This window comes from Chelonia mydas, chromosome 6 (assembly GCF_015237465.2).
Source record: "Chelonia mydas isolate rCheMyd1 chromosome 6, rCheMyd1.pri.v2, whole genome shotgun sequence".
Taxonomy (NCBI): domain Eukaryota; kingdom Metazoa; phylum Chordata; order Testudines; family Cheloniidae; genus Chelonia; species Chelonia mydas.
The window spans coordinates 19822149-19847451 of record NC_051246.2 but is presented as its reverse complement, the minus strand read 5'-3'; the positions used below and the strand labels follow the sequence as shown (position 1 = coordinate 19847451).

Here is a 25303-nt window from a genome sequence, read left to right as displayed (position 1 = left end):
GGCTGCTGGGTGGGACGCCCCCGGGCCGGTGTCTCCCCCGCAGCAGCCGCCGGGGCTCGGTGGCAGGGGAGGCCCCGCCCCGGGGGGCGGAGTCACTGCGGCTCCCCGCCCCCGCCAACCGGAGCCGCCCGCCCGCGGCCGCAGCCGGATACGGAGGCGCCGAGGCCTGACGCGGCCATGGCGGACTGGGGCCGAGGTGAGCCCGGGCCGGGCTTCGCGCGCTGCCGCCTCCTCCCCCGGGGCGACCGGCAGCCCCGGGCCCGACTCTGGGCCGCCGCCGCCATTTGTCCGGGCCCGGGCGCCCGCCCGGGGAGAGGGAACGGCGGGGCGGGGCGGGGCCTGGCAGTGGGGTGGGGGCCTGGCACTAAGAGATGGGAGAAGGGAGTTGCTGTGGTTTGGGGGAGGCTGAGGGGACAATGAGGCCCATGGCACGGTGGCAGTAAGGTATGGGGTGGAGGGTGGGCTTGGTTTAGGGTCGGTGTGGGGAGGTGCCTGTCAGTAAGATATTGGGATGGGAGGACAATGGGGCCCGTGTTGGTAAGATATGGGGTGGGTAGTTGGTTAGGTGTGGGTCTGTGGGGCAGCGAGGGGCATGTCAGTGCAGAATCGGTGCGGATGGGGTTGGCTTGGTTTGCTGGTAGTTTTGAATTTACGATCAGGCAGTCACTTTGGTTTGTTGTTTAAGCACCTTGTGAATGTGGGGTTTTCTAAATAGTAATTTCGTAAAACAAATTTAAAGTTTTGAGCTTGAATTAATATGCAAACTCGATACCATTAACTTGGGTTTGAATAGAGACTGGGAGTGGCTGGATCCTTACACATATTGAATCTATTTCCTTAAGCGAAGTATCCTCACACCTTCTTGTCAACTAAGTGGGCTATCTTGATTATCACTACACACGTTTTTTTCTCCTGCTGATAATAGCTCATCTTAACTAATTAGCCTCTCACAGTTTGTATGGTAACTTCCAACTTATCTGTGTATAGATACACACACACACACAATCTTACTCTATGTTCCATTCTGTGCATCCAATGAAGTGAGCTGTAGCTCACGAAAGCTTATGCTCAAATAAATTGGTTAGTCTCTAAGGTGCCACAAGTACTCCTTTTCTTTTTACAAGTACTCTTGTTCTTTTTAAATTTAAAGGTTTCAGAGTAGCAGCCGTGTTAGTCTGTATTCGTAAAAAGAAAAGGAGTACTTGTGGCACCTTAGAGACTAACCAGTTTATTTGAGCATGAGCTTTCGTGAGCTACAGCTCACTTCATCGGATGCATAGCATATCGTGGAAACTGCAGAAGACATTATATACACACAGAGACCATGAAACAAAACTTCCTCCCACCTCACTCCCCCGCTGGCAGCAGCTTATCTAAAGTGATCCTCAAGTAGAGCCATTTCCAGCACAAATCCAGGTTTTCTCACCCTTCCCCCCCCCCCCCCCACACACACACATACAAACTCACTCTCCTGCTGGCAACAGCCCATCCCCCTTTGAAACCCCTCTTTATAATGCGCATGATAATCAAGGTGGGTCACCTCCAGCACTAATCCAGGTTTTCTCACCCCCCCCCCCCTTTTCCAAAAACCACACACACAAACTCATTCTCCTGCTGGCAACAGCTCATCTTACAATGTGCACAGCAATAATCCAAGTTTAACCAGAACGTCTTGGGGGGGGGGTTTGCAGGAAAAAAACAAGGGGAGACAGGCTACCTTGCATAATGACTTAGCCACTCCCAGTCTCTATTCAAGCCCAAATTAATAGTATCCAATTTGCAAATGAATTCCAATTCAGCAGTTTCTCGCTGGAGTCTGGATTTGAAGTTTTTTTGCTTTAAGATAGCGACCCTCATGTCTGTGATTGCGTGACCAGAGAGATTGAAGTGTTCTCCGACTGGTTTAAACCAGTCGGAGAACACTTCAATCTCTCTGGTCACGCAATCACAGACATGAGGGTCGCTATCTTAAAGCAAAAAACTTCAAATCCAGACTCCAGCGAGAAACTGCTGAATTGGAATTCATTTGCAAATTGGATACTATTAATTTGGGCTTGAATAGAGACTGGGAGTGGCTAAGTCATTATGCAAGGTAGCCTGTCTCCCCTTGTTTTTTTCCTGCAAACCCCCCCCCCCCAAGACGTTCTGGTTAAACTTGGATTATTGCTGTGCACATTGTAAGATGAGCTGTTGCCAGCAGGAGAATGAGTTTGTGTGTGTGGTTTTTGGAAAAGGGGGGGGGTGGGGGGGGGTGAGAAAACCTGGATTAGTGCTGGAGGTGACCCACCTTGATTATCATGCGCATTATAAAGAGGGGTTTCAAAGGGGGATGGGCTGTTGCCAGCAGGAGAGTGAGTTTGTATGTGTGGGGGGGGGGGAGGGGGAAGGGTGAGAAAACCTGGATTTGTGCTGGAAATGGCTCTACTTGAGGATCACTTTAGATAAGCTGTTGCCAGCGGGGGAGTGAGGTGGGAGGAAGTTTTGTTTCATGGTCTCTGTGTGTATATAATGTCTTCTGCAGTTTCCACGATATGCTATGCATCCGATGAAGTGAGCTGTAGCTCACGAAAGCTCATGCTCAAATAAACTGGTTAGTCTCTAAGGTGCCACAAGTACTCCTTTTCTTTTTAAATTTAAAGTTAACCTTCTGGAAGGTGGGTTACTCCTCCACCTCCCTCCCTCCTGCAACCACTGCCATGGAGGTTTCTCCAATGGGGCGGTCTCTTCTAGATCAGTGGGGGCTGTGAGCAGGTTTCAGGGGGTCCCCCAAGCATGGCCAGCGTTAGACTTGTTAGGGCTCAGGGCAGAAAGCCAAAGCCCTGTCATGCAGGACTGCGGCCCGGGACCCTGAGCCCCAACACTCCGGGGATGAAGCTGAAGCTTGAGCAACTTAGCTTTGCTGGGGTCCCTGTGGCATCGGGCCCCAGGCAATTGCCCTGCTTGCTGCCCCTTAATGCCGGCCCTGACTTTCATATGGAGAAAACCAGTTGTTGTGGCACAGCTGGGCCATGGAGTTTTTATAGCATGTTGGGGGGCGGGGAGGAGCTCAGAAACAACAAAGTTGAGAACCCCTGTTCTAGATTCCTCTTCTCCCTAGTCATTGCCCTCATGTGAGGACACACAATGCTCCCTCTGTCTCATGTGACTGCAGGTGCCTGTTAAGCACTTTGCTTGCCTCCATTTGGGCAGTAGGGGTTCAGAGTATTTAATGCTAAACAGATACTGCCTGCATCCCCATAGTTTGAAGTGTAGCTGTGTGATGGACTGAGGATTGGTGGGGGATGTTTTGGACTGTGTGTGTGCATGCTCATTATGAACTGCAGGCTCCTCTGCTGTCCCAAGAGTTCAGCAGTGGGTCCTCCGTTTAAGTAATACTCCTTTTAAGGCATGGTTTAGTTGGCACCAATATCTGCAGTGGCTCAGAAGCTGCTTGTACAGGTATCTTGTTAGGTAAGCTAGTGTACAGTTTCTTATATACAGGTTGCGAGGCGCAAATCATCAAAGTTCTTAGACATCCTCAGATGGAAATTATTACAGAAGAACAAACCACTATTATTTATTATTGCATATACACACGCAAACTGTTAAGCCCAAGCTTTTCCAAAATATGCACCTCTGCAGCTAAGGGCAGAATTAGGCATTTTTTAAGAGCAGGGACTCAGATGTAGAAAGTGTCTTTGTTTGTCTGTCAAATGCCTGGTGAATTTGCTATTCACTTCAGAACAATGATACCTGGCACAGTAGTTCAGGGCTGAAACAGTTTCCTGAAATATTATTGCTCATAGTTGCATAACCTTCCGTTTAGCACTTGTCTGAAAAGCAGCCTTAAAAAGAAGGCATTTTCTCAAAAGCTTTGGTGTTGTGTTTTCCGTAGTTCCTTGTAAATGACTCTTACAAGCTCCATAAGGTTTTAGTAGTAATGCGCTGCAATTTTGTAGTACTTTTCATCATAGGATTTCAAAGTTCTTCATGGGCATTGATCTTTACAATACCTACACAAAGTAGGTAAACATTATGATCCCCATTTTACAACTGTTGAAATGGAGGCATAGAAAAGTTAAGTGACTTGCCCAAGGTGTCACAGCAAGTCTGTGGTAGAACTGAAAATAGAAATCTGAAATCCTGACGCCATTCCTCCATTTTAACCAGTAAATACACTGCCATTTGTTGTATCATAACCGATAGGATTTTTTCAGGTCAGAGTCCAAGTGCTGTGGATGATATGCTAGATGTGGAGAACAAGCGCATGGCGGACAATCTAGCCACCAAGGTCACCAGGCTGAAATCGGTTAGTTGCTAACTTCACATCATACATTTTCTTGACTGTCTTACGTCGTGAATGTTGAGAGCACATAGTAGGTTACATGGGGCTGTCTTATTTGTGAAGCTTTTAAGTATTTCACTGTCTATGACCGGTCAGGTAGCTAACTTTTGCTATTGGAATGTCCTGGGGAATTTTATTGAAATCCTCATCCCTTCTTTGGGATTTAACTATGTTCCAGGGTACAAAATTTTCTGGTTTTAGTGGCATCCAGAGAAGGAATTAGGTTTGGTAAGTGATTAGGGGGTGGGAGCAAGATATACAAAGATATATTGTTAAGAATGCCTTCTTTGGAAGATCTCAATAAAGCCATATTAAAAGTATTCATGAAAAAGATGTGTATGTGTAGTGTTCCCTCAGGATAATAATTCTGGGACTAAATCAGTTCCGTTGGCTTGAAAAACCTTGATTTACGTACACTTCTTAATGCAGAGACCACAGTGTTAGCAGAATACTGGAGTCTGTTTTCCATTTTCACTTTCCCAGTATTTGCATGGTGACTTCATATAAAAAAGTTTCTGTCTGTAGTTGGTTGTAGAGCTGAATTTCTGATTCTGGAGATCTCAGGAATTTCTACTGCAACTATTGGTGTGTACATTGGACTCAACAAACACATTGTGTGTATGTGTGGGAGGTGGTAGGAGTGATGAGCCACTCTTGTTTGTGTGCTTGGAATTTCACCAGCTTTTAGTATGTTAGGAGTTGATTGTTTCACTTGGAGATGCTGACACTTTCTTCTGTCTTGAGTAGCTGGCACTGGATATCGACAAAGATGCTGAGGATCAAAACCGCTATCTGGATGGCACGGTAAGAAACTGATAGAAGTCCATAAGGGGTGAAAACCTCTGTGCTGAATCTCAAGAGTTGTCTTAATTGTTTGCTTCATAGAACCCCCATAAACGGCACCAAATTAAATTCTAGCAATTGGAATTGGCAGCGTCTCAAATGCTGGGTGATAAACGTGAAGCTATTTTTATGGGCTTTTTGGTACATAGTCCAACAGATACCTACCAGTTGCTAATATCATTGTGTCTGATCAGACTAACACAGCTAGCAACTAGTAACAGGAACCATTGGAATAGGACAGTGTATTTTAGAAATACAGATGGAGATTATCTACTTATTGGGATTAAAACCTCTGCCTCAAGCTAATATTCAGATATAGGCCTTTCTTGGTCATTTTTGTTTGTAACTTTGGAAGTGTTTATAAATATGTCAGGATTACTTCCCATAATCTCTGAAACCCATAGAATTAATCAGGGCTTTGTATTCACTACTCTTTTTGGAAGTGCTGAGGCTGGGACTCTGTGCAAATGGGTATCTGCTCATGTTATCAAGTATCTTATTCCTTCCACTTACCACCTTAACTTCTACAGGTATTATGAAAAACAAATATAACTTATAAAACAAAAATAAAATCTGGTTATGTATTCTAAACACTGGCTGCTGATGGAAGATCCAGGAACTTCAGGAAAGTCAGAAATTGCTGTACATTGTGTGGGCTAGCAGATGCCCTAATTTAGCATTCTAGGGAAAAAGACCTTACTTTTTAACCTCCATATTTTTAATTTCAATTTATTTCCCCTTAATTTCACCCCCCACTGCAGTCTTAAATTGATATATACAAATTGTATAGTAGCAACAGAGAGAGAAGATCTGTAACATAGAGCTTACCCACTGAGGGTTTTGGAAGAATTCTGAAAGGAAGGGAATCCAATGCAGATGTTTGAGGATGGGACTAAGGTGGTCATGCTGTTACTTGATGAGCAAGATCAGGCAGTTGCTTTTCTGTACATGTTGGAGTCTGGAGAAGCTGCAACATGGAGGCCATAGAGAAGGTAACTGCAGGATTGAAAGCAAGATGGGATGAAGATGTATATGAAGTCTTCAAGGGGGATGGGATCCATACAGTCACATACAAAGTCAGAATTGGGAAGGAGAGGAGAATGGAGGTTGATGGTGAAGGTTAGCAGCAAGATTATGGGCAAAAGGCCTTCATCTGACTCTTAAATTAACAAGGTATGTTCAGGAGATTAATTTGTGTTTTTATCTGAGAAGCATTTCAAATAAATGTCTTGGAGGAAAGTTGAGCGGAAGCCACAAATTACGTATAATTAAGGAAGACTCGAGGGAAGGATGCAGCATTAAAGTTATTGGATAACATGTTCACCTGAGTGTGGCTGAAAAACTATAGCAGAGGATAAAAATGGGAGCGATAAGATCATAATGGAGAGGGAGAAAGTAGATGTAAGAAAGCATATGGCCAATAACTGAGCCCTGGTAAGCTCTGTATAGGAGGGTTCTTGATGCAGAAGAGAAACCACTACTAGAGATGAACAGCAATTTTGGTAAACAAGGGAACTGGAGATGCCTACGCGTCTATGGAGGTAGCGTAACAGGAAAGAACGGTCCAAAGTCTGCATTGAAGTCAAAGGTGAAGAGGAAAAAAGAAGTAGCTATCATGAGAAAGGAGACTGTCATTGAACTAATCAAGGGAAAGTACGTTCTGTGCTATATCCAGAGTCGCACTTTAGACTGCCGGACTTCAAGAATATGGTTCTCTGAGAGGTGACTGAGAAAATCGCCTTCTCTCCAAGCACTTGGAGAAAGGGAAGGTTGGAGGTTAGGAGAAGCTTTAATTAGAAGAGTGAACAGCAGTAGATTTTAGAGCTTTGAGTAAGGAAAAGGAACTGCTGACAATGGTAATTATGTGAGAAGACCGAAACAAAAGACGGGAGAAGAAAAGGAGGGCTTGAGAGGAAAGAATTTGTATTACAGTATGGTCTGATGACACAGCACTGAGCAATATGGTGTTCTAGTCTGCAAATAACATTATAATCTAATGGCAAGAAACTGCACCTTTTTCTAAACCTTTGGGCTTGTCTATGCATGGAGTTTTCCCCTATTAACTGCATGTATGGGGAGTCTTAATCCAGAGTAAGAGTTTCCACACCTGGAATCAGGAATAACTCCATGTATAGACAAGCCCTTAAAGATAGATAAGTAGCATTCTGTATTACTAGCTATACTGTATGTGGTGTGTAGTATGACATAATTGAGGACCCTGTCGTAATGCATACATAGAATAGGACAAAACTAAGGTTGCTCTGAGGACCTTTAATTCTGCATTTTCTGGTTTGTGTGCAATTAAGATACCTAAAGTTGCATTGACATAGGTTGGCATTATATTTTGGGGGTGTGCATTGCATTTAATAGAACTTTATTTGACCTTCAAATATCTAACTGCATTGAATGAACTGAAGGCAATATTCTGTCCGTGGAGCCTGAGTGTGAGAGTACCGGACACTGATTTCTTAAAGACTGATTGCTGCTTGTATTTTCCTTTTCCTCTTTTGATTCTAGACTTAGGAGTTAGTCAGTTCCACAGGCAGCTAGAAACTGAAATGGTTCTGCTTTAAAAAGTAGCCCTCTCTAGAGAGAGCCCCATTTGTTTTATAATTTCTCCATTTCACCATTCTGTCTCCCTCAGGACTCCGATTTCATGAGTGTGACAGGCCTGCTGACGGGAAGTGTGAAGCGTTTCTCCACCATGACACGCTCGGGAAGGGATAATCGCAAACTGCTTTGTTACGTTTCTGCTGGACTGGTGGTTGTGTTTTTCATCCTCTATTATCTCGTGTCAAAAGCACGGACTTGAGTAGGGTCCTCATCCTGGAATTTTTATGGAAAGAAAAACTGTGGCCATGATAGACAGAGACTTGCTCAAAGCTATCCTCAGTCTACCCTGTCAAGGATTGTTGGGATATTCCTGGAGGACCATAACGTCTCTGGACTCCAAGTTACTGTCATTTTTCTAATCAGTCTTGGACATATTCATCAGATTTTTTCATAAAATGAATATAGTTCGTTCTGATCTTTTTAAATGTATGTATAGCACAACTTGATCTCCTTGTTGGCACTTAGCCTTCATTTATTGCTTTGTCCATGATCTTTAGCCTTCATCTATTACCTGGCTCATAACCATGTCATGCCCACCTTAGGGACGTGCAGTGTTGTTAATGTGAAAGTGTCTGACTCAACCCATAGTAGCAATGTGCCTGTACTCCATTCATAAATGAGCAGAGTTGGGGAGTCTGCATGGTTTAGAAGTCTGAATGTGGGCCTGGGAGGCAGGAGCTGTTGAGTTCTAATCCAGCTCTGTCAGTGGCTTGCTTTGTGCTCTTGGGAAGTCAGTTAATCTCATTTTATGTTTTGAAATACATTAATACCAACAGCTTCTCACTAGGCTAGAATTGTTGTACAATGCTCTGAAGAACTAAATCGTGTGGTAGGTACTGAGTTGAGTAATTACTACTTGTTACCATGAATGGTTGATGGAGTTTTGTATCAGAGCAGGATTTTACCACCATGATAGCTTGGTTCTACTGACCTGCTTGTCTCATAGCCGAGGATGGGGAAAGGCAGTAAAGAGATGGCTGGTGGCAGTAATTTTTCTGTAGCACAAATATCATGGCTCTTGTGACAAGTACATACGTGCTCAGTTGCAACCACAGAAGACACGAGAGAGTTGAAAAACTGAAGAGGAGAAAAAACATTACTTTACAAAAGGCTTGGAAACTATTGTTTAAATAATCTAGAAGGGGAAGTTGTTCGTATAGTTGGTACTAGCATTCCCATAATACGACACTTTGGTATTGTTGGGAAGACGTTTCCACTCCATAGGTAAAGATGGAGTTTAGATCTGTCGTCTTAAGTGGGCTGATCAGAGGGATGATTTAAAATAGGAGGTAACCTTAGAATTCTCAATTCTTTGTGCCCCCCCCACAGTACATCACCTGGTAGGTACGCTGCATGTCACTGTGCGACTGTCTGGAATACATACCTGAGCAAGTATTGTCTATTGTTTGTGAAGCCATCACTCCAGAGCTTGCAGCACTTTGAGATACAGTATGCACCCTGTTCTATGATGATTCTACATAATTCCGTGCGTTAGAATGCTGTGTGGATGAAGGATGCTTATGATCTTTCAGCACTACATCTTTATTCTGTATTGTACCCTGGTTCAGAATGCTCATCCCAAATCACCCTTCTCTCCCTTTCGTTGACCTTGTCGCTTCCCCTCTCATTCCAACCCATGTATGTTCTCCCATCTGAATTATTTATATCTGCCTCCAGTTATAATAAACCATTCTAAAAATACTACTACTATTTTAAAAAAACACCCAAAACGCTATACATTATTTTAAAAGGCTTTTATGGTACAAAACAACTCTACCATCATTATTTTGTAGTGTGTGTATATTTGTTCCAAGGGCTCCTCTGGATTTTCCTGTAAGTATTCCTTGCTTGATGATTGGCTATCTCTTATTCCTCTTGATATAACCACCTCTCTAGGACCAAAGAATATATCCTCTATACAGTTTATTTTTCTCCCCGAACAAACCCATATCCCCTAATCCTTGTGTATATTGCCTCACCATGACAAATGACACTGTGTGACATTGAGGAATTTCCCTCTTACAAGCCACAGAACGTTGATCTTTCTGCAGATTTAGATCCAGTTTTCTTAATCTGCTTCTTACCTTGAATATTGATCTTCTCACGTATTAGTTGATGTACTGTAACTTGTGTCCTTATCCTGTTCCAAAGATAGAATGTGCAATAGGGATGGAGGGAGAAGGATGCAGCGATGATCCACTCTGGCTCTTGGCTCAGTTGACTCAATCCTGTTTGAATCTTGTTTTTGGTAAGACTTGGCTGTTCTGAGCTCATTTTACATGCCTAAAAAATTTGGGTGGCTCGCTTGAGTGTTCCGTCTGCTTCCCTCAAGCAAATCTTTCCTGACCAAAGAACTCCAAAGCACTCTAATTCTTGCCAGAGCAATTATCTCTTTATTTTGCTTTTTATGGTGTGAATAAAGTTGTACTGCCTTAAGATGCTGCACCAGTAATTATATGTGTATATTCTTATCGTGGTCCAAAGCTGTATTATACTAGCCAGTTTCCAAACATGTACATGGTTCACTTTTTGTAGGACCTATTGCCTTGGAACCTGCCTTGATGCACAACATTAAATACATCAATAATACCATACTCACTACAGTGGACAGTGAAGATTACATCCAAGCTCTAAGATGCATTAGACCAGAAGGTGTGACAAGATAGCACCCTATGGGATCTGCATGTATCCATAAAGAAGATAAATTGTCTCCCACTGACTTTGGGATGAAGAGGAAAAATGATCACTAAAGTACAAGTCACCCATCTTGCTCAGGCGTCAATAATAGAGCTGGTCAGGAACTTTTAAACCATTTTTGTTGGAAAATGCTGATTTGTCAAAACCAAAACTTCCCATGGGTTTCAACGGATTGTTTGACACTTGTCCCAATTGTTTTCATTTTTGGAATGAAGTACTTTGATTTTTGATTCAAAATGACTTCTTGTTTTGAAATTTTATTTTAAAAATATTTTTAAAATAAAGGTCAACAGTGTCCTCTGGAGTCCAACAGTTCGCTTCCCCATCACCACCTTCACACTAACCTTGCCTTGAAAGGCTAAGTAAAACTTGGAGAGACCAATAAATGCGGGGAAGGGACTGTTGGTGTTCCCAGCTTGGTTAAGTGGGGGTGACCATTTGTCCTTAGCAATAATTGTGTTAACCTTCTTTGGGCTCAGCTGTGGCACTTAAGCACTGCTCATAGCAAGGGATGGTGCAGAGTTGCACCATTTCTGCATGGAGCTTGGGGAGGAAGCCTCACAGAGACAGAATTTTCCCCTGTAATTCAGGAGGAGAATATCTACTTCTATACCACTTCAACAGGAGCAACTTCCCTCCCTTGCTGTGTCAGGCCTGCTCCAAATGGTGATGTGCGGCTGCAGTGTGTCCACAGCTCCACCTCCTCCTCTTTAGGCAGTATGCTGCTCTGGGGAAGTATGAAGGGAATAGTTCCTGAGTGCAGCCTGCAGTCCTGGTTGGCCTGCATGGGGACCTTGCAAGGCGCTGCGTATTCACAGCCATCCGGCATACAGCAGCTGAGAGAGCAAGAACAATGCTTCTCCTAGGTTAAGGGGATGTTGTTTGGCAATCTAGGCTTACTTTGTTTTTAAAAATTCTAATGAAACTTTTTTCTTAAATTTAATGAAAAGGTTTTTTGAATTTAGGATTTTAACATTTTCTAGCAATTCTAAACTGGCAATATTTTGCGAAGGCATGAGAGCCAGAAGTGGAAATTCACTAATCATCATTCCCCTTCTCCCCCCCCGCCCCCCTCCCCATTATCCAAGATTAGTGAAGAGGAAAGTGTAAACTAGGAATGAGTGGTGAAAAGCCCATTTAAATTTTTAAAGTTTTGTTTAATAATTTAAAGATGTAACACATGTAAGAACTTGTTTTAACCACACAGTATCCCTTTAAACTTTAGTCTGTAGCCCCAATCTAAAGGTAGATTGAGGTATTCAGCTACTTTGACATGATAAATACTGACTCCCTGATTTATTTTCTTTACATGCTGATACTGCAATAGAACACAATAAAAGGGATAAATGACACACACAGTGAGGGTCATCACAGGAGTACACAAACAACAAAATAGCTCAGTAGTACAAAATTGAGTGACTCTTTATGTATACAGTTGTGAATTTCCGGTTCTGGAACACAGGATCCAGATGCTGCAATGCACTAGTGCCATGGTTCAGACTCTCAGCAGGTAGATACAGCAAGATCCACACACCAAGGTAATACTGCTAGCTTCAGCATGTCCCCTTCATTAAGGGGGATATGGAAAATTCCTTCATAGCCAGAGGCAAGTTAAAATATTGCAAGTGATTGTTTTCTGAATATTTGTCATCCTTTAGTGCTAGAACTTGTAGAAACTTATTACTTGTTTGAAGATAGATGATTGTTAATTATAAGATAACTTGTATAAAAACTGGCAGCTTTAAAATATAAAGCAACATGATATAGAAAAATAAGTTTAGTTTCTGTAAGGCGGCTTGTGTGAAGGTCAATAGACATCCACTGTCAAAGGCATTGTATACTCAGAGTGTCGGATTCCGAAGGTAACAACTGGGGCACAAGGCTTGGTCAGTGTTATCTGGAGATAGAAAAGTAAATACAACAAATCAGGATATTCACCATTAACTAGCATCAGGTTAATTAGTTTCTATTTTCTACGCTACATGCCCTCCCCAATCAAGTACAAGATCTGGACAGTCACACACGTGCCCCTTTTACTAGATTCCTGTCGGCGAAAAGAAAGTTTGTAACTGAAGGGGCAGGTTGGTGCACAGACAGTCTAGATCACACAGCCAGAGTAGAATGGTGGAAGAGCAATCAGATTCTCTGAACTCCGGGTGAAATGTTGCAAAATTTCCTAATAAGATGAGGGGTGTCTGGTGTTGTTTAACCTTTGATGTTGGCTGTCTGAAAGTGCAGCTTCTTCCCTTAGATAAGTAGCCTTGTTGCTTCTGGATGCATCACACCCAGCGTCAGTTCCTTGATGAAATAGATTTCTCATAAATGATAACAGTTTGTGAGACTGTCTTCACGAGTTCTGTCTTCACGAACAAGGTCAGCTCCCAGACTGCTGCACTGGGCAGCACAGCATGGAGAGGAGGTGACCAGCCCTCTGTGAAGAAAGAAGTGGTTCAGGACTATTTAGAAAAGCTGGATGAGCACAAGTCGATGGGGCCGGATGCGCTGCATCCGAGAGTGCTAAAGGAGTTGGTGGATGTGATTGCAGAGCCATTGGCCGTTATCTTTGAAAACTCATGGCAATCGGGGGAGGTCCCAGACGACTGGAGAAAGGCTAATGTAGTGCCCATCTTTAAAAAAGGGAAGGAGGAGGATCCTGGGAACTACAGGCCAGTCAGCCTCACCTCAGTCACTTTAAAAATCATGGAGCAGGTCCTCAAGGAATCCATTCTGAAGCACTTAGAGGAGAGGAAAGTGATCAAGAACAGTCAGCATGGATTCACCAAGGGAAAGTCATGCCTGACTAATCTAATTGCCTTCTATGATGAGATAACTGGCTCTGTGGATGAAGGGAAAGCAGTGGACGTGTTATTCCTTGACTTTAGCAAAGCTTTGGATACTGTCTCCCACAGTATTCTTGCTAGCAAGTTAAAAAAGTATGGGCTGGATGAATGGACTATAAGGTGGATAGAAAGCTGGCTAGATTGTCTGGCTCAACAGGTAGTGATCAATGGCTCCATGTCTAGTTGGCAGCCAGTATCAAGCGGAGTGCCCCAAGGGTCGGTCCTGGGGCCGGTTTTGTTCAGTATCTTCATTAATGATCTGGAGAATGGTGTGGATTGCACCCTCAGCAAGTTTGCAGATGACACTAAACTGGGAGAAGAGGTAGATACACTGGAGGGTAGGGATAGGATACAGAGGGACCTAGACAAATTGGAGGATTGGGCCAAAAGAAATCTGATGAGATTCAACAAGGACAAGTGCAGAGTCCTGCACTTAGGACGGAAGAATCCCATGCACCGCTACAGACTAGGGACCGAATGGCTTGCCAGCAGTTCTGCAGAAAAGGACCTAGGGGTTACAGTGGACGAGAAGCTGGATATGAGTCAACAGTGTGCCCTTGTTGCCAAGAAGGCCAATGGCATTTTGGGATGTATAAGTAGGAGCATTGCCAGCGGATCAAGGGACGTGATCGTTCCCCTCTATTCGACATTGGTGAGGCCTCATCTGGAGTACTGTGTCCAGTTTTGGGCCCCACACTACAGGAAGGATGTGGAAAAATTGGAAAGCGTCCAGTGGAGGGCAACAAAAATGATTAGGGGTCTGGAACACGTGACTTATGAGGAGAGGCTGAGGGAACTGGGATTGTTTAGTCTGCGGAAGAGAAGAATAAGGGGGGATTTGATAGCTGTTTTCAACTACCTGAAAGGGGGTTCCAAAGAGGATGGATCTAGACTGTTCTCAGTGGTAGCAGATGACAGAATGAGGACTAATGGTCTCAAGTGGCAGTGGGGGAGGTTTAGGTTGGATATTAGGAAAAACTTTTTCACTAGGAGGGTGGTGAAGCACTGGAATGCATTACCTAGGGAGGTGGTGGAATTTCCTTCCTTAGAAGTTTTTAAGGTCAGGCTTGACAAAGCCCTGGCTGGGATGATTTAACTGGGGTTGGTCCAGCTTTGAGCAGGGGGTTGGACTAGATGACCTCCTGATGTCCCTTCCAACTCTGATATTCTATGATTCTATAGGTTTACTTACACAGATACTCCTATATATCTCACCTTGTCCAGTTTATGCCTCTCTCCTTTTATTGTTGCTAGAATGCATTTAACTGTTCCCATTAAGTTGGTATTTTTATTCCAACCCCCTCTAATCAGTTGTTTCTATAATAACTTTTGAGAGTGCAGACATTTGGGTTGAGAGTTCCTGGGCTTTTTTCTTAGACCAGAGAGGAGTATTTTAGCAATATTGGTGTAAAATCTATTCAATCTCTCTTATTTCAATGGTCCATTTAAAAACAGTTTTATTTTTTATTTAATACCCCGCCACACAATTAGCATTAGGGATGAGCTGTGAAGTTGTCTGTATCGGTACTTACCCAAATTTCAAAATGCTTTCAATCCTATATTCCAGCTTGAGCTGGCTTCTAACTGAAATATTTGTAAGTATTCTTAATTATGTCCCCTTGTACATATAAATTGCATTACTGAAAGAAAGGGGTGTGTGTGTGTGTATGATGATGATGACACAGCACAGTGCAGAGTGACACAGTAATTGCCAAGTGCGTCTTTCATGTGAAACTTAAACTAGGGCTTTTCTCTGTGTGGTTATTAAAAATCCCACTGGCACTTTATGAAACAGTTCGCAATTTGCAGTATCTTGGCCACATTTCCAACTGGGATAATTCTGCCTTCCTCCTTGCAGTTTCAATGGGGTACAGTATCTCTGACTTCCTTTTCTAAACTGTGCATTCTTACAATATTATATGCTGTAAAAATAGTTGCCACATTTCATCATTGAGGGGACAGCAGTGGCAGATTAAAATGATCCCCAAACTAGTTTGTAAATTTCTAAAGCTGCCAATTTAGGATACTTCAGGTACTTCTATATATAAGCAAATGTTATTTATAATTGTAAAAAATCAATACAGGTGAAAGAGGCTACACTCATTTTGATGCTGCATTTGTGTTTGTGTAAATAAACTTGTGCATTTGTTTAAGTAAATCAAATTTATTTATTCAAGTCTGAATATTGGTGACATCACAGCAGACTTTTCAGAAGCCTTCTCAATCCATCACTAGCTTTGAACACTTAGTAGGTGTCTTCTCACTGATCTGCCACATACCGTTCCTCCATCTCCTTCCCAGTCATCCCCTATTATGAAGACCTGCCACCATTCCTTCCAGGATAACTTTATCAAGATTATTTCCATCTCTGTGCCTGATGTGACCAAAGGACATAAATTTACACCTGTTGATTTCCAACAACATGGTCTGCTTCTCTCTGCTAATTTAAGCATTTGTCGTATTTTCCATCCAGGAGATATGCAGGAATCTTTGCCAGCATCACATCTTAAAGGCTTCAGTTTTCATCTACTTAGCAACATTCATTACCCATAATTCACATCTATAGGTTGCTCTTGAGAAAATTAAGCTTTTCACCAATCAAACCTTCATACATTTTGAGATATCATGTTTTTTCTAAACTTTAGTGAGGGAGGCCATGGCTGAGCAATCCATTGCTAATCTTCTTCCACTTTCTTTTGAACAGCCTTCTTGGTTGGATATGTATGATCCCAGATAACCGAATTCATCTATTACCTCTACAATTTGACTATTAATCGTGATGTCCACTTTCATCCTGTTTTTGTTAATCATGTCAACATACATGCACTTCATTTTTACAGTATTCAGGGATAGTCCATATTCCTCACTCACTTTGTAAAGATTCCAACATTCATTGCATTCCACCAGTGGTTGTACCAACAGGTGTTGTCACTGGGATGTCTAAGGTTAGTTAAGAGGGGGTCCACCAATGGAAATCTCAGCTCCTTCCACTTTATCAAAATCTTCCGGGGCTTGTTCCATTCTGCATACCTCTTGAAAAAGTTTGGGACAGAATACACCCTTGTCTCGCGCACAGCCCAGTGGAAAACCACTAGCTATTGCCTGCAGCAGTGTGCACTGTGGTCTGTTGTTGAGGGTAGAAACTTGCAAAGCTGCCATTATCCTCCAAAGATGATCAAGTTGGACAGTATTGAACGCTTCTGAGTAGTCCATGAAACACATGATCAACGGGTGGTTATACTCCCTGCATTTTTCAATAATGTGACTGACTGATGTTCACAGTTTGATCACATTTGTCTTGTTCCTCTCTGAAAACAACTGGTGGTGGCAGTAGTTCTGCTTCTGTCATTTGCTTCATTCAATCCTGGATTATGTGGGGCAAAAGTTGGTCAATTGTGATATCAGGCAGAGGATACAATTGTTGTTCTCTGTTATGGCTCCTTTCTTTGGTAATGGCAGAAAGGCTACCTTTCATCTAGTTGTCTGGCCAATTTCTAGTCCATACATGGTTTGAAAATTTCCCCATGAGATCAATTCTGCAGGCATGAGTCACTTTAAATAGTTCTGCTGGTACTTTACCTTCCCATGCTGTTTTCCATGGCTTCATTTTCATAATAGTACACACTACTTCCTCTTGAGGGATTGATGGTTCTGGTTCTGTACTCTCCTTTCTGTTGCCCTGTATTCTGAGTGGCTCTAATGAAGCGTAAAGATTGGCAGAGTAATCTCTCCTTCAGCATTTGATATCACTTTCAGTGAGGATTCTGCCATCATGATCTTTTGTTATGTTCAATTGCAGGGAAAACTTTTTGTTAAGAAGTCTAACTACTGTGAACAAACTTTTTGTATTATTACTCTTGTGGTTCGCAAGTTCCATGCATTTTGCCCTGATGTATTTGCTGTTGTCTCATCTAATCTGCCTTTGGGTCAGTTTAGTTCCTTGTACTCTCTCTTTCATTCTTAAGACTCTAAGCCATTCTTTTCCATTCTGCATTATTGTTCCACCTGCTCAAGCCCTTTCTCAGTCATGTGTGGTGCACTGCGACACTGACTTTTCAGAATGTATAATTTGGCAGCTTTGAATATGATAGTTTTCATTTTATTCCAAAGTTCATTCAGGTTGTTCTTTTACCTGTGAGAATGCCTCAAACCCATTTTGGACAGAAGTCATGTAGTTTTTGTTGATTCTGGACCGATCCAAATGTAGCGGACCTGCCGAACATCTTACCTTTTTCCGTTTTCAGTTTATTTTTGAGGCTAACGGTTGGTGGTCTGACCCACAGTCTGCACTTGGGAAAGTCTCTGTATCCATTGGATGCTCGATCTCCAACATTGCTATATCATTACATAGACAATTTGGTTCTTTGACATACTATCAGGTGACTTCTATGTGTTTAAATGTTTAGGGTGATGGGTGAAGATGGTGTTTGTAAAGACCCAGGTGATGAAAGCAGCAGAATTCAACTAAACGCCTTTTTCTCATTTTGTAAACCAAAACCATTGTTTCAGTAAGCTTCGGAAGAACTTATACTTCCAACTTCAGCATTCATAGAACCCTTCCTTGGCATTGCACCTTGGCATAGTTAGAAGGCTTACATATTCCAATGAGCTTGATAGCTATGCTAGCAGGAGCTTTATCTTCTGATAGGGCCACCTAAGCTGGACAAGTCAAAGGGTAGGGACCAGACAAAAAGTAGTCCAACTGGCTGATGCTGGGTGCAGAGTGGCATTCAAGTAACTTGGCACACTTCATGTCAGTGTTTTGGCTGGATGAGGGTCTAGGGAGGGTAATGGGACCCTGATGGAGGAAGGGCCATCGAAAGGTGGAAAAGTTCAATCAAGTATTTAATCAACAGCAGCTAAACACCAGAGGGGAGTCAACAGGAAACAACCTTCTGTACTTCCATGCTAGAACAAAGGCGAAACATTAATCTCCATGTGGTGCTGGATGGCAAGACCCCCAGGTTAGAAAGCACAACAAACTATACTGGGGAAGAGGTTCTGGCCATTAAGAGTACCAGTTGCAGCTATGATGGTGCTGTACCAAATCCTTCAGGATGAACCTGATGTTTGCACCAAGGAAGAGTGACTTGAACCTTTGTAAAAGAATGATCAGAGTAGACACATGGAATGTGAAGAGTATGGGTGAAGGGAATCTCTCCATGGAGACCAAAGAATTGAAAGATATAAGAAATATGTGGAATCTCAGAGCTGTGATGAAATGGTAGGGGCTGTTCCATTACAATGGATGGATACACAGCATACTACTCAGGATCTGAGAAAATGGGGTCACAGTTATCCAAGGAAACATCAAAGTGTGTGCTTGGATATCACTCAATCAGCAATAGAATCATTACGGTTTGTCTTTGAGTCCACATATCAATCATACAAGTTTATGCTCCTACAACAGCGGCTGATAGTGAAATGATTGAGTTCTATTTGTTTAAACAATATCTTTTTCCTTTAATCCCAGGTGCACAAATATAATATTTTGTATTTTTGTATGTGCTTTTGTACATGTGCTCATGTAGGCTCAGATATCTGATGAATACATACCTAGACAGAAAGAATGAAAGATCCCACTGGAATTGATATGCACAAGGATTTCTCAAAGAAACCTGTCCAGTTTCTTGACCCTCTGCAATTAATCTGTCTCAATAATGCATTAATGTTTTTGGGGTTTTTTTTAAATTTAACTTTGACTTGTTCAAACATGGCCTCTTCAGGGCAGTAATGTAAAACATTAATTGTAGCTCTTCCATGCAGATTGATGTCCCTTCTTGCCAATACTCATCTTAATGCACTGATATATTGAAGGATTTTGTCCTTGCTATATGAATCTGGATTTTTATATGCTGAACTCTCCTGGAAAAAGCAAGTTTTCGTGATAGCTCTAAATCAAGTCTTGTCAATTCAAGGAATTTAAATACAAACCAGCCCTGTAGCCTGCGATTGTTTGTCCTCTGACTCAAGTAAATTACCCTCTAGATCTCTCTGCCTTACCTTTCCAGGATAATAGTCTCCTGGTCCAGGATGTCTAACAGTTCCTGCAGGCTTAGTCCGCGAGCTCATGCTGTACTTGGGGGCTCTCTTCTTGTACACATCAATGTCTGTCTTTCTATATGCAGCTGGACCTGGGGTCTGTAAGAGAGTCAATGGAATCTTCCGTTGAAAATGGCTACATTCAATATCCCCAGTTTCCTATGAGAGCTGCATAGGTTTATCTGCAACAATTAATTTCAACAATTTTTTTTTTTTGCAGAAGGTTTCCCTCTCAACAGTGTCATGTCCTTTAGAAGTTTACATTAGATGTCTGAAGTCTTATTAGCCTGAGCCATTTCCCTTTTGACAGACTGCAGGGGGACAGTGGCTCAAACTGAAATGAAAGTGCCATTGTTCTGTCTCTGCACGCGTTAGGTACCTGTGACCTTCACTGGCTTTTATATGTGGCTTACAGTAAAAGATTTGTTTAAAAGCGCAATGTTTTCAGCAGGTTTTAGATAATAAGCAAGAATCGGCACATGATCATTTTTCATCTAATACAAAAATAATCATTTTGTAAATATGTAACGTTCCATGGTATTCAGCTACACAGCCTTATTTCACTTAGTATGATGTTATCATAGGCATGAAATCTGACGATTAGTTTGGTAGGTGGCACTAGGAATGTTGCTACAGCCTTCTACCTAGAGGGATCATTATCTCCAGAAAATACGCTTGAGCAAGGTGTCCGTTTTGCTTTCCCACCCCCCTCATTGTTACATGCAATGCTAATCATTTAAAAAAAATCTGGTTCCAACTCTTACCACACAGCAGCATCTGAAGGCCCACAGCTTTCTTACAATAGGAAATAACTGTTGGGTCTCAGATGCTGCTGTGTTTACCGCAGGCAACTGACGACCTTTAAATGATGATGACTACTGGGTATTTTAAAAAGACTTTTTACACATACTTATTGTCTGGGAACATGGATCACGGTAGGTATTTGAGTACGAAAAATTCTTTGGAGATGGCAGAGAAATTTGAGTTTGAAATGTTGCTACTGAATATGCTGCACAATAAGATGTCAAAATACTCAGTAACCATAACACTGGAGCAAAAGATTTTTCCTCTGGAACATAAACGATATATTGCAGCTTTGAGCAGGGGGTTGGACTAGATGACCTCCTGAGGTCCCTTCCAACCCTGATATTCTATGATTCTGTGTGTGTCCTGATGTGAAATTTCATATCTGAACTTCTGTCACTTAACACATTTCTTGTCCTCATCCCATTTCCTTTCAGATGCAGTTCAGGCAACATGGTGCTTAGACATAGCACAAGAACTAGGCCTAATCTGAAAACTATGGTAGTCATTGGAAAGATTCCCATTGATTTTGATGGGTTTTGGATCAAGCCCTTAGACAGGTACTTGCTGCAGGTACAGTTTGAGCCCTGACTTGCCAATGATTCAGTTACTAAGAACAGCCATGTTTGCTGCCAGTCTTCAGCTGCAGCATTTGTATCTGTTCAAGTACTAGGAAAGAACCCACCAGTGCTTAGAGGCCTTCAGTCTTGGAGGCAGCGACTGATCACGGGTTGTCAATGAGAGCAGCTGGAGAGGAAATGGAAAAGCAGCTTACCTTATGGAGATCCTCATCAAAGCGACCAAGCTTACTCTTCCATTTCATGGAATAACAAGGGCTAGCAGTTTTGTCCACTGTGTTGGGTCCCATCACCCGAGGGATAGTGTATGCACCAGGACCTGGGGAGAAAAACCATGACAGTTGTGTACAGTGTGAATCCCCGTGGATTAGAGGGAGCATCGTATTTGAGAGGGGCTTTCAACAGAGGCTGGAGAGAAAGAGGGATATTTCTTTTTCACATTCCCTGGCCCTTTTCTGTCCTGGAATAAGGGTAGGCAGCTGGAGTCTGAACTGCTGGTGCTCATGGCTGGTAAGGCTGGCATGCTGAATGAAACAAACAGAAAAGAACAGTTACTTACCTTACACTAACTGCAGTTCTTTAAGATGTGTCGTCGTAATCAACTGCATCTTGCCTGAACTTTCTCAGAGCCCTTAGTATCTTAGGAATTGGCAGAAAGGTATATGTTCATCCCAGTGTCAAGGAGCCTAGGCTTGAACCGCCTCAGGAGCAAAATGCCTGATGTTTTGTTGTTCTGGTCTGTAGCAAACACGTCTATTTCTGGGAATCGCCAAGTGTGAAAGATGTTCTGCAGAACTGAGTCTGACAGACCACTCCTGGTTGTCTGAGAACTACCTGCTAAGTCAATCTGCCAAGCTGTTTTGAGGGCCAGGGAAGGTGCAGTGCCACTGGTGTGATTTGATCTGGAATGCACCAACTCCAGAGTGGAGACAGTCTTGCTCCCCCTGTCTGTTGACATTGCTGTGGGGTTGTCGGTCAGTGCTTGGATCATGGATTCCTGGAGTAGCGGTAGGTGTGCTTTGCATGCCAGGCAGATAGCTCTGAGCTCTAGGATGTTTATGTGAAGATGAGCTTCCTGGGGGGCTCATAGGTCCTTAGTTTGAGTTTAATTTAGATGAGTCCTCCATCCCCAAGTGAAGGTTTTTAATCGCTAATCTCTTGGTAGGTAGAGGTGCAGAACAGAGTACTCCCTTGCATACCTGAATTGGGTCTTTTCACCAGTTTAATGGGGAGAGGACTTCTTGTGGGATCATGTGGTGTCTACTGGGTAGATACTTTTTCATGGAACACAAGGGAAGTCTGGCAGACTGAGGCATATATTCTACCCCACCCTTTGCAGGTGTCCAGTAGAACCAGGGCAGATATGAGTATAGGTACTGGGGAAGGTGGCACCAGGAAGGATTTTCCCTATGACATTTCCTGCTGTCCCTTACACATACTTCCTTAGAGTACTTTGTGGCTCCTGTGGCATTTCCGAAGCAGGGTAAGGTGCATAGGAGAGGAGTCCCTGTTATGCCCTGATGGGGATGAAGTAAAAGAGTACATTTCTTTCAAGGGAGGGACTGTCAGGAGCATCCTGGCTCCGTTGTGCTCTCCTCAGCTGGATAGGGGGTGAGGTCGGTACTGGAGCTGTCTCCTTTACCTGCTGTACTGATGTGTCAGAATCCTCAAACGCTCAAGGAGAGGAGACTAGTACTGAGCCACAGATAAATCACTCAGTACTATATATGCCTTGAGTACCAACACACTAGGGACCAGTCTGGGCACTGAGGAACATGGTTTCAAGGTTGCCTGTACAGAAGCACCAGTTGCTGAAGGATCATTACTAAGAGAGATGCTATCTGCAGGTTTAATGGCTAACATTGGTGCTCTCTTAACAGTCAGTACAGGGGTGCCTAAAAACCAGAATCTGACTGAAATCAGAACTTTTGTGTGTGTTGCCAATGAGCAACAAAACAAACACGAAGCCGCAGAGAAGCGGGTGGACACAGTGGGGGTTCGTTCTCACTGCCACAGATGTTAAGAAGGAAATGAGAGACTGCTGGACTTGGTCCACTGCTTATGACTTATGCCCTTGGGTTAGGGGCACAAGGGAACTCAGGGCGCATGTGCGGCTCCAACAAATACTGCTGGGCACAATAATGTGAGATCGTACACAAAGGGTGCATGTGCACCAAGAGTAGAATCAATGTGGACAATCACTCAAAGAACAATGGAAGAAAAAAGCCTTCTGCTCCATCCAAGGATACAGCTTGAAGTTTAGACCCCAGGCTGAGTTTGTGGGGCTGGCAGTTTAAAACAAAACAAAAACATCACATCTTTTAATCGTTGGCTGATCTAATTTACACTGGAGTCCCTAGGACATTAGAGTGACTTTTGAGAGTAGAGTGGCACTTTTAAAGCTGCCCCCGATAACTATTCTGGGTATAAAAGGACGTACTTCACATAATATTGAAAAATAATAAACATTTTACAGTTTAAAGAGAAGTTATTACAAATGTTATGCAATCATTACAAATGGTTCTACCATAAATCTCCGGTCCCATCTACACAACAATCCCAACTATGTTGGGGCAGCAAATGACAAACCTGCTGTGGCTTAATGGGGCTGTAATGTGGTCTGGTTTTTGCCTCTGTGAACAGGACTTATTTTGATCTTTTCAAGGTTGTAACATGGTTCACATAACATGATCATAATGTTTTGCTATTGCACAGATCACTTTCCTGGCTTTGTCCAGGCCACCTCTCTCTTTTCATCCGTCCTCTTGCTCCCCCTTCTCCATCACATGAAACACAAACTACTTGTCTTCACTTTTAAGGCTGTTTGTGGCTTTTCTCCGTGCTACCTATCATCTCTCATACACTACTGAGATGTCTAACGATGCCCACCTCTGCTCTGCAAATTACAGCAGCCTTTATTGATCACTTGTTACATTTTCAAACAAGCACTTGTCTGTTTTCTACCAGTCTGCCCATCGTGCCTGAGGAGATCCCTGTAAGTATCTCCCAAGCCACCTCTTTGTCCTTCTTCAAATCCATCCTTAAAACTCTCCTTTACTGTTATGTCCACACACAAAAATGTGACAACAGATGGGCAGCTGGTGTGCTGAGGTGATAACTCTCATGCCAACTAATGTTTCCTTGTGCTCTTCATTCTGTCTGTGTCCACCTGTTGTCTCTCGTCTTATACCTAGATTGTCAGCTTTTTGGGGAAGTGACAACCTTTTTGTTCTGTCATAATAGCACTCAGCACAAGGGGGTCCTGTTCCATGACTGGGGCTCCTAGGTGCTATCCTAATAACATTTGGGTTCTGTCTATGCAAAGAAAACCAAACTGTATTATACAAGGTTTGGGCATATCCATTTTGCAGTTGGCACACAAACATTGTTGTGATTGTAGACAAGGTGTTAGCTGTCTGAGAGAATCAAAAGTAGTAGAGAAACAGTTACATAGTGGTGATATGTAGATGTGGTACAACAATAAGCATTATGTTGTTTTGGATCTGTCTAAATGATTGATCCATGGCAGTTATTTTTGATCAACCTGTATCTCTTCTGTCTCATCTCTGCATGTTTGATACTTTTCTTTCTGATGAAGTAAACCTAACCCATCTGTAGTGACCTGGGTTTTCCAGACATTTTTTCATACAAGAACACTGAAACATTTTTCTAAAACTATACTCATATAATGGGACATTTTTTCAAGACATATTATGGAGTTTGTCGTGTGATGACCCATATTGATTTTGATAGTTATGCTGCTAATTATTTGCTGATATTCAAACTGTAGGTAAAAGGAATTGCATATGTATTTCAAACAGACATAGGAAGATAAAGTTAGGTCATATTTTGGCCTACTAATCTTGATGAGAGTATGTCTCAAACTCTGGGTGTAACACTGACTTCTATCGAGGCCTTAGGTATATTCCTGACTTCCAGTGAGCTTTTATACCTCTGTGCCAAAGGCGTTCCTCTCAATTTTGAGACATAAGCTGCCTGGCTGTGTTGTCACATGAGCATTGAGTGTTTTCAGTATTTTTGTTTTCCTCCCCTGGAAATATTCCTGTTGGTTTCTGTCCCCCATTGCCCCTTGTTAATTGAGAGGAAGAATTTGGTTTCTTCAACTTTTACCTCTTTTTGACACTGAATCAGTTAAATTGTCTCTAAGAGCCCATCTCCACTACAAATACAAATGGGATACAGTCTTCTTATAACATGGATGTCCACTGACTCATTTAAGACATGATTTCTGTTTTAGTGTAGACAGGGCTGTCCTTAACCATGTACTGTAACTGCGCAAAAGCTTTGGATGTGAGCTTTAAACTAGGTTCACCGGGGGAAGGAGACCAAAGCCCTGAGGTAAGTGGGAAAGCGGGATACCGGGAGGAAACACAGGCAGGAACGTCTGTGAGGGGCGGGCTCCTGCCTCATACTGAGAAGGAGGGGCGATCAGCAGGTTATCTCAAGTGCTTATATACAAATGCACAAAGCCTTGGAAACAAGCAGGGAGAACTGGAGGTCCTGGTGATGTCAAGGAATTATGACGTGATTGGAATAACAGA

At 42.8% G+C, this 25303-nt stretch overlaps 2 protein-coding genes across 3 annotated transcripts in view; one reads left to right on the top strand and one right to left on the bottom strand.

Moving 5' to 3' along the window:
- The first annotated feature begins 16 nt into the window (after window positions 1-16).
- On the top strand, window positions 17-10216 carry BET1L (Bet1 golgi vesicular membrane trafficking protein like). Of its 2 annotated transcripts, none has more exons than XM_037899474.2 (4): window positions 17-196; window positions 4197-4288; window positions 5072-5128; window positions 7812-10216. In XM_037899474.2, exons 1-4 carry the CDS (start codon window positions 178-180, stop codon window positions 7977-7979), a joined length of 336 nt encoding a protein of 111 aa, XP_037755402.1. In that variant the 5' UTR covers window positions 17-177; the 3' UTR covers window positions 7980-10216. The 2 variants fall into 2 exon arrangements, with proteins under 2 accessions (XP_037755402.1, XP_043404035.1); XM_043548100.1 differs by lacking the exon at window positions 17-196 and adding an exon at window positions 422-444.
- A 2022-nt stretch (window positions 10217-12238) lies between these two features.
- ODF3 (outer dense fiber of sperm tails 3) overlaps window positions 12239-25303 on the bottom strand; it is a 33343-nt gene continuing 20278 nt past the window's right edge. Inside the window, exons 5-7 of the mRNA XM_007063878.4 lie at window positions 20939-21060; window positions 19321-19458; window positions 12239-12374 (exon numbers count right to left, since the gene is read on the bottom strand). Of these exons, the coding sequence (XP_007063940.1) occupies window positions 12285-12374; window positions 19321-19458; window positions 20939-21060 (350 nt within the window). The 3' untranslated portion in view covers window positions 12239-12284. The remainder of the gene's footprint in view (window positions 12375-19320; window positions 19459-20938; window positions 21061-25303) is intronic.

Bases quoted from the DNA above. Each gene is read 5' to 3' on its own strand.
- BET1L (XM_037899474.2), top strand. The intron at 4,289-5,071 runs GTTAGTTGCTAA...TGTCTTGAGTAG, and splicing joins AGGTCACCAGGCTGAAATCG to CTGGCACTGGATATCGACAA. The intron at 5,129-7,811 runs GTAAGAAACTGA...TGTCTCCCTCAG, and splicing joins ACCGCTATCTGGATGGCACG to GACTCCGATTTCATGAGTGT.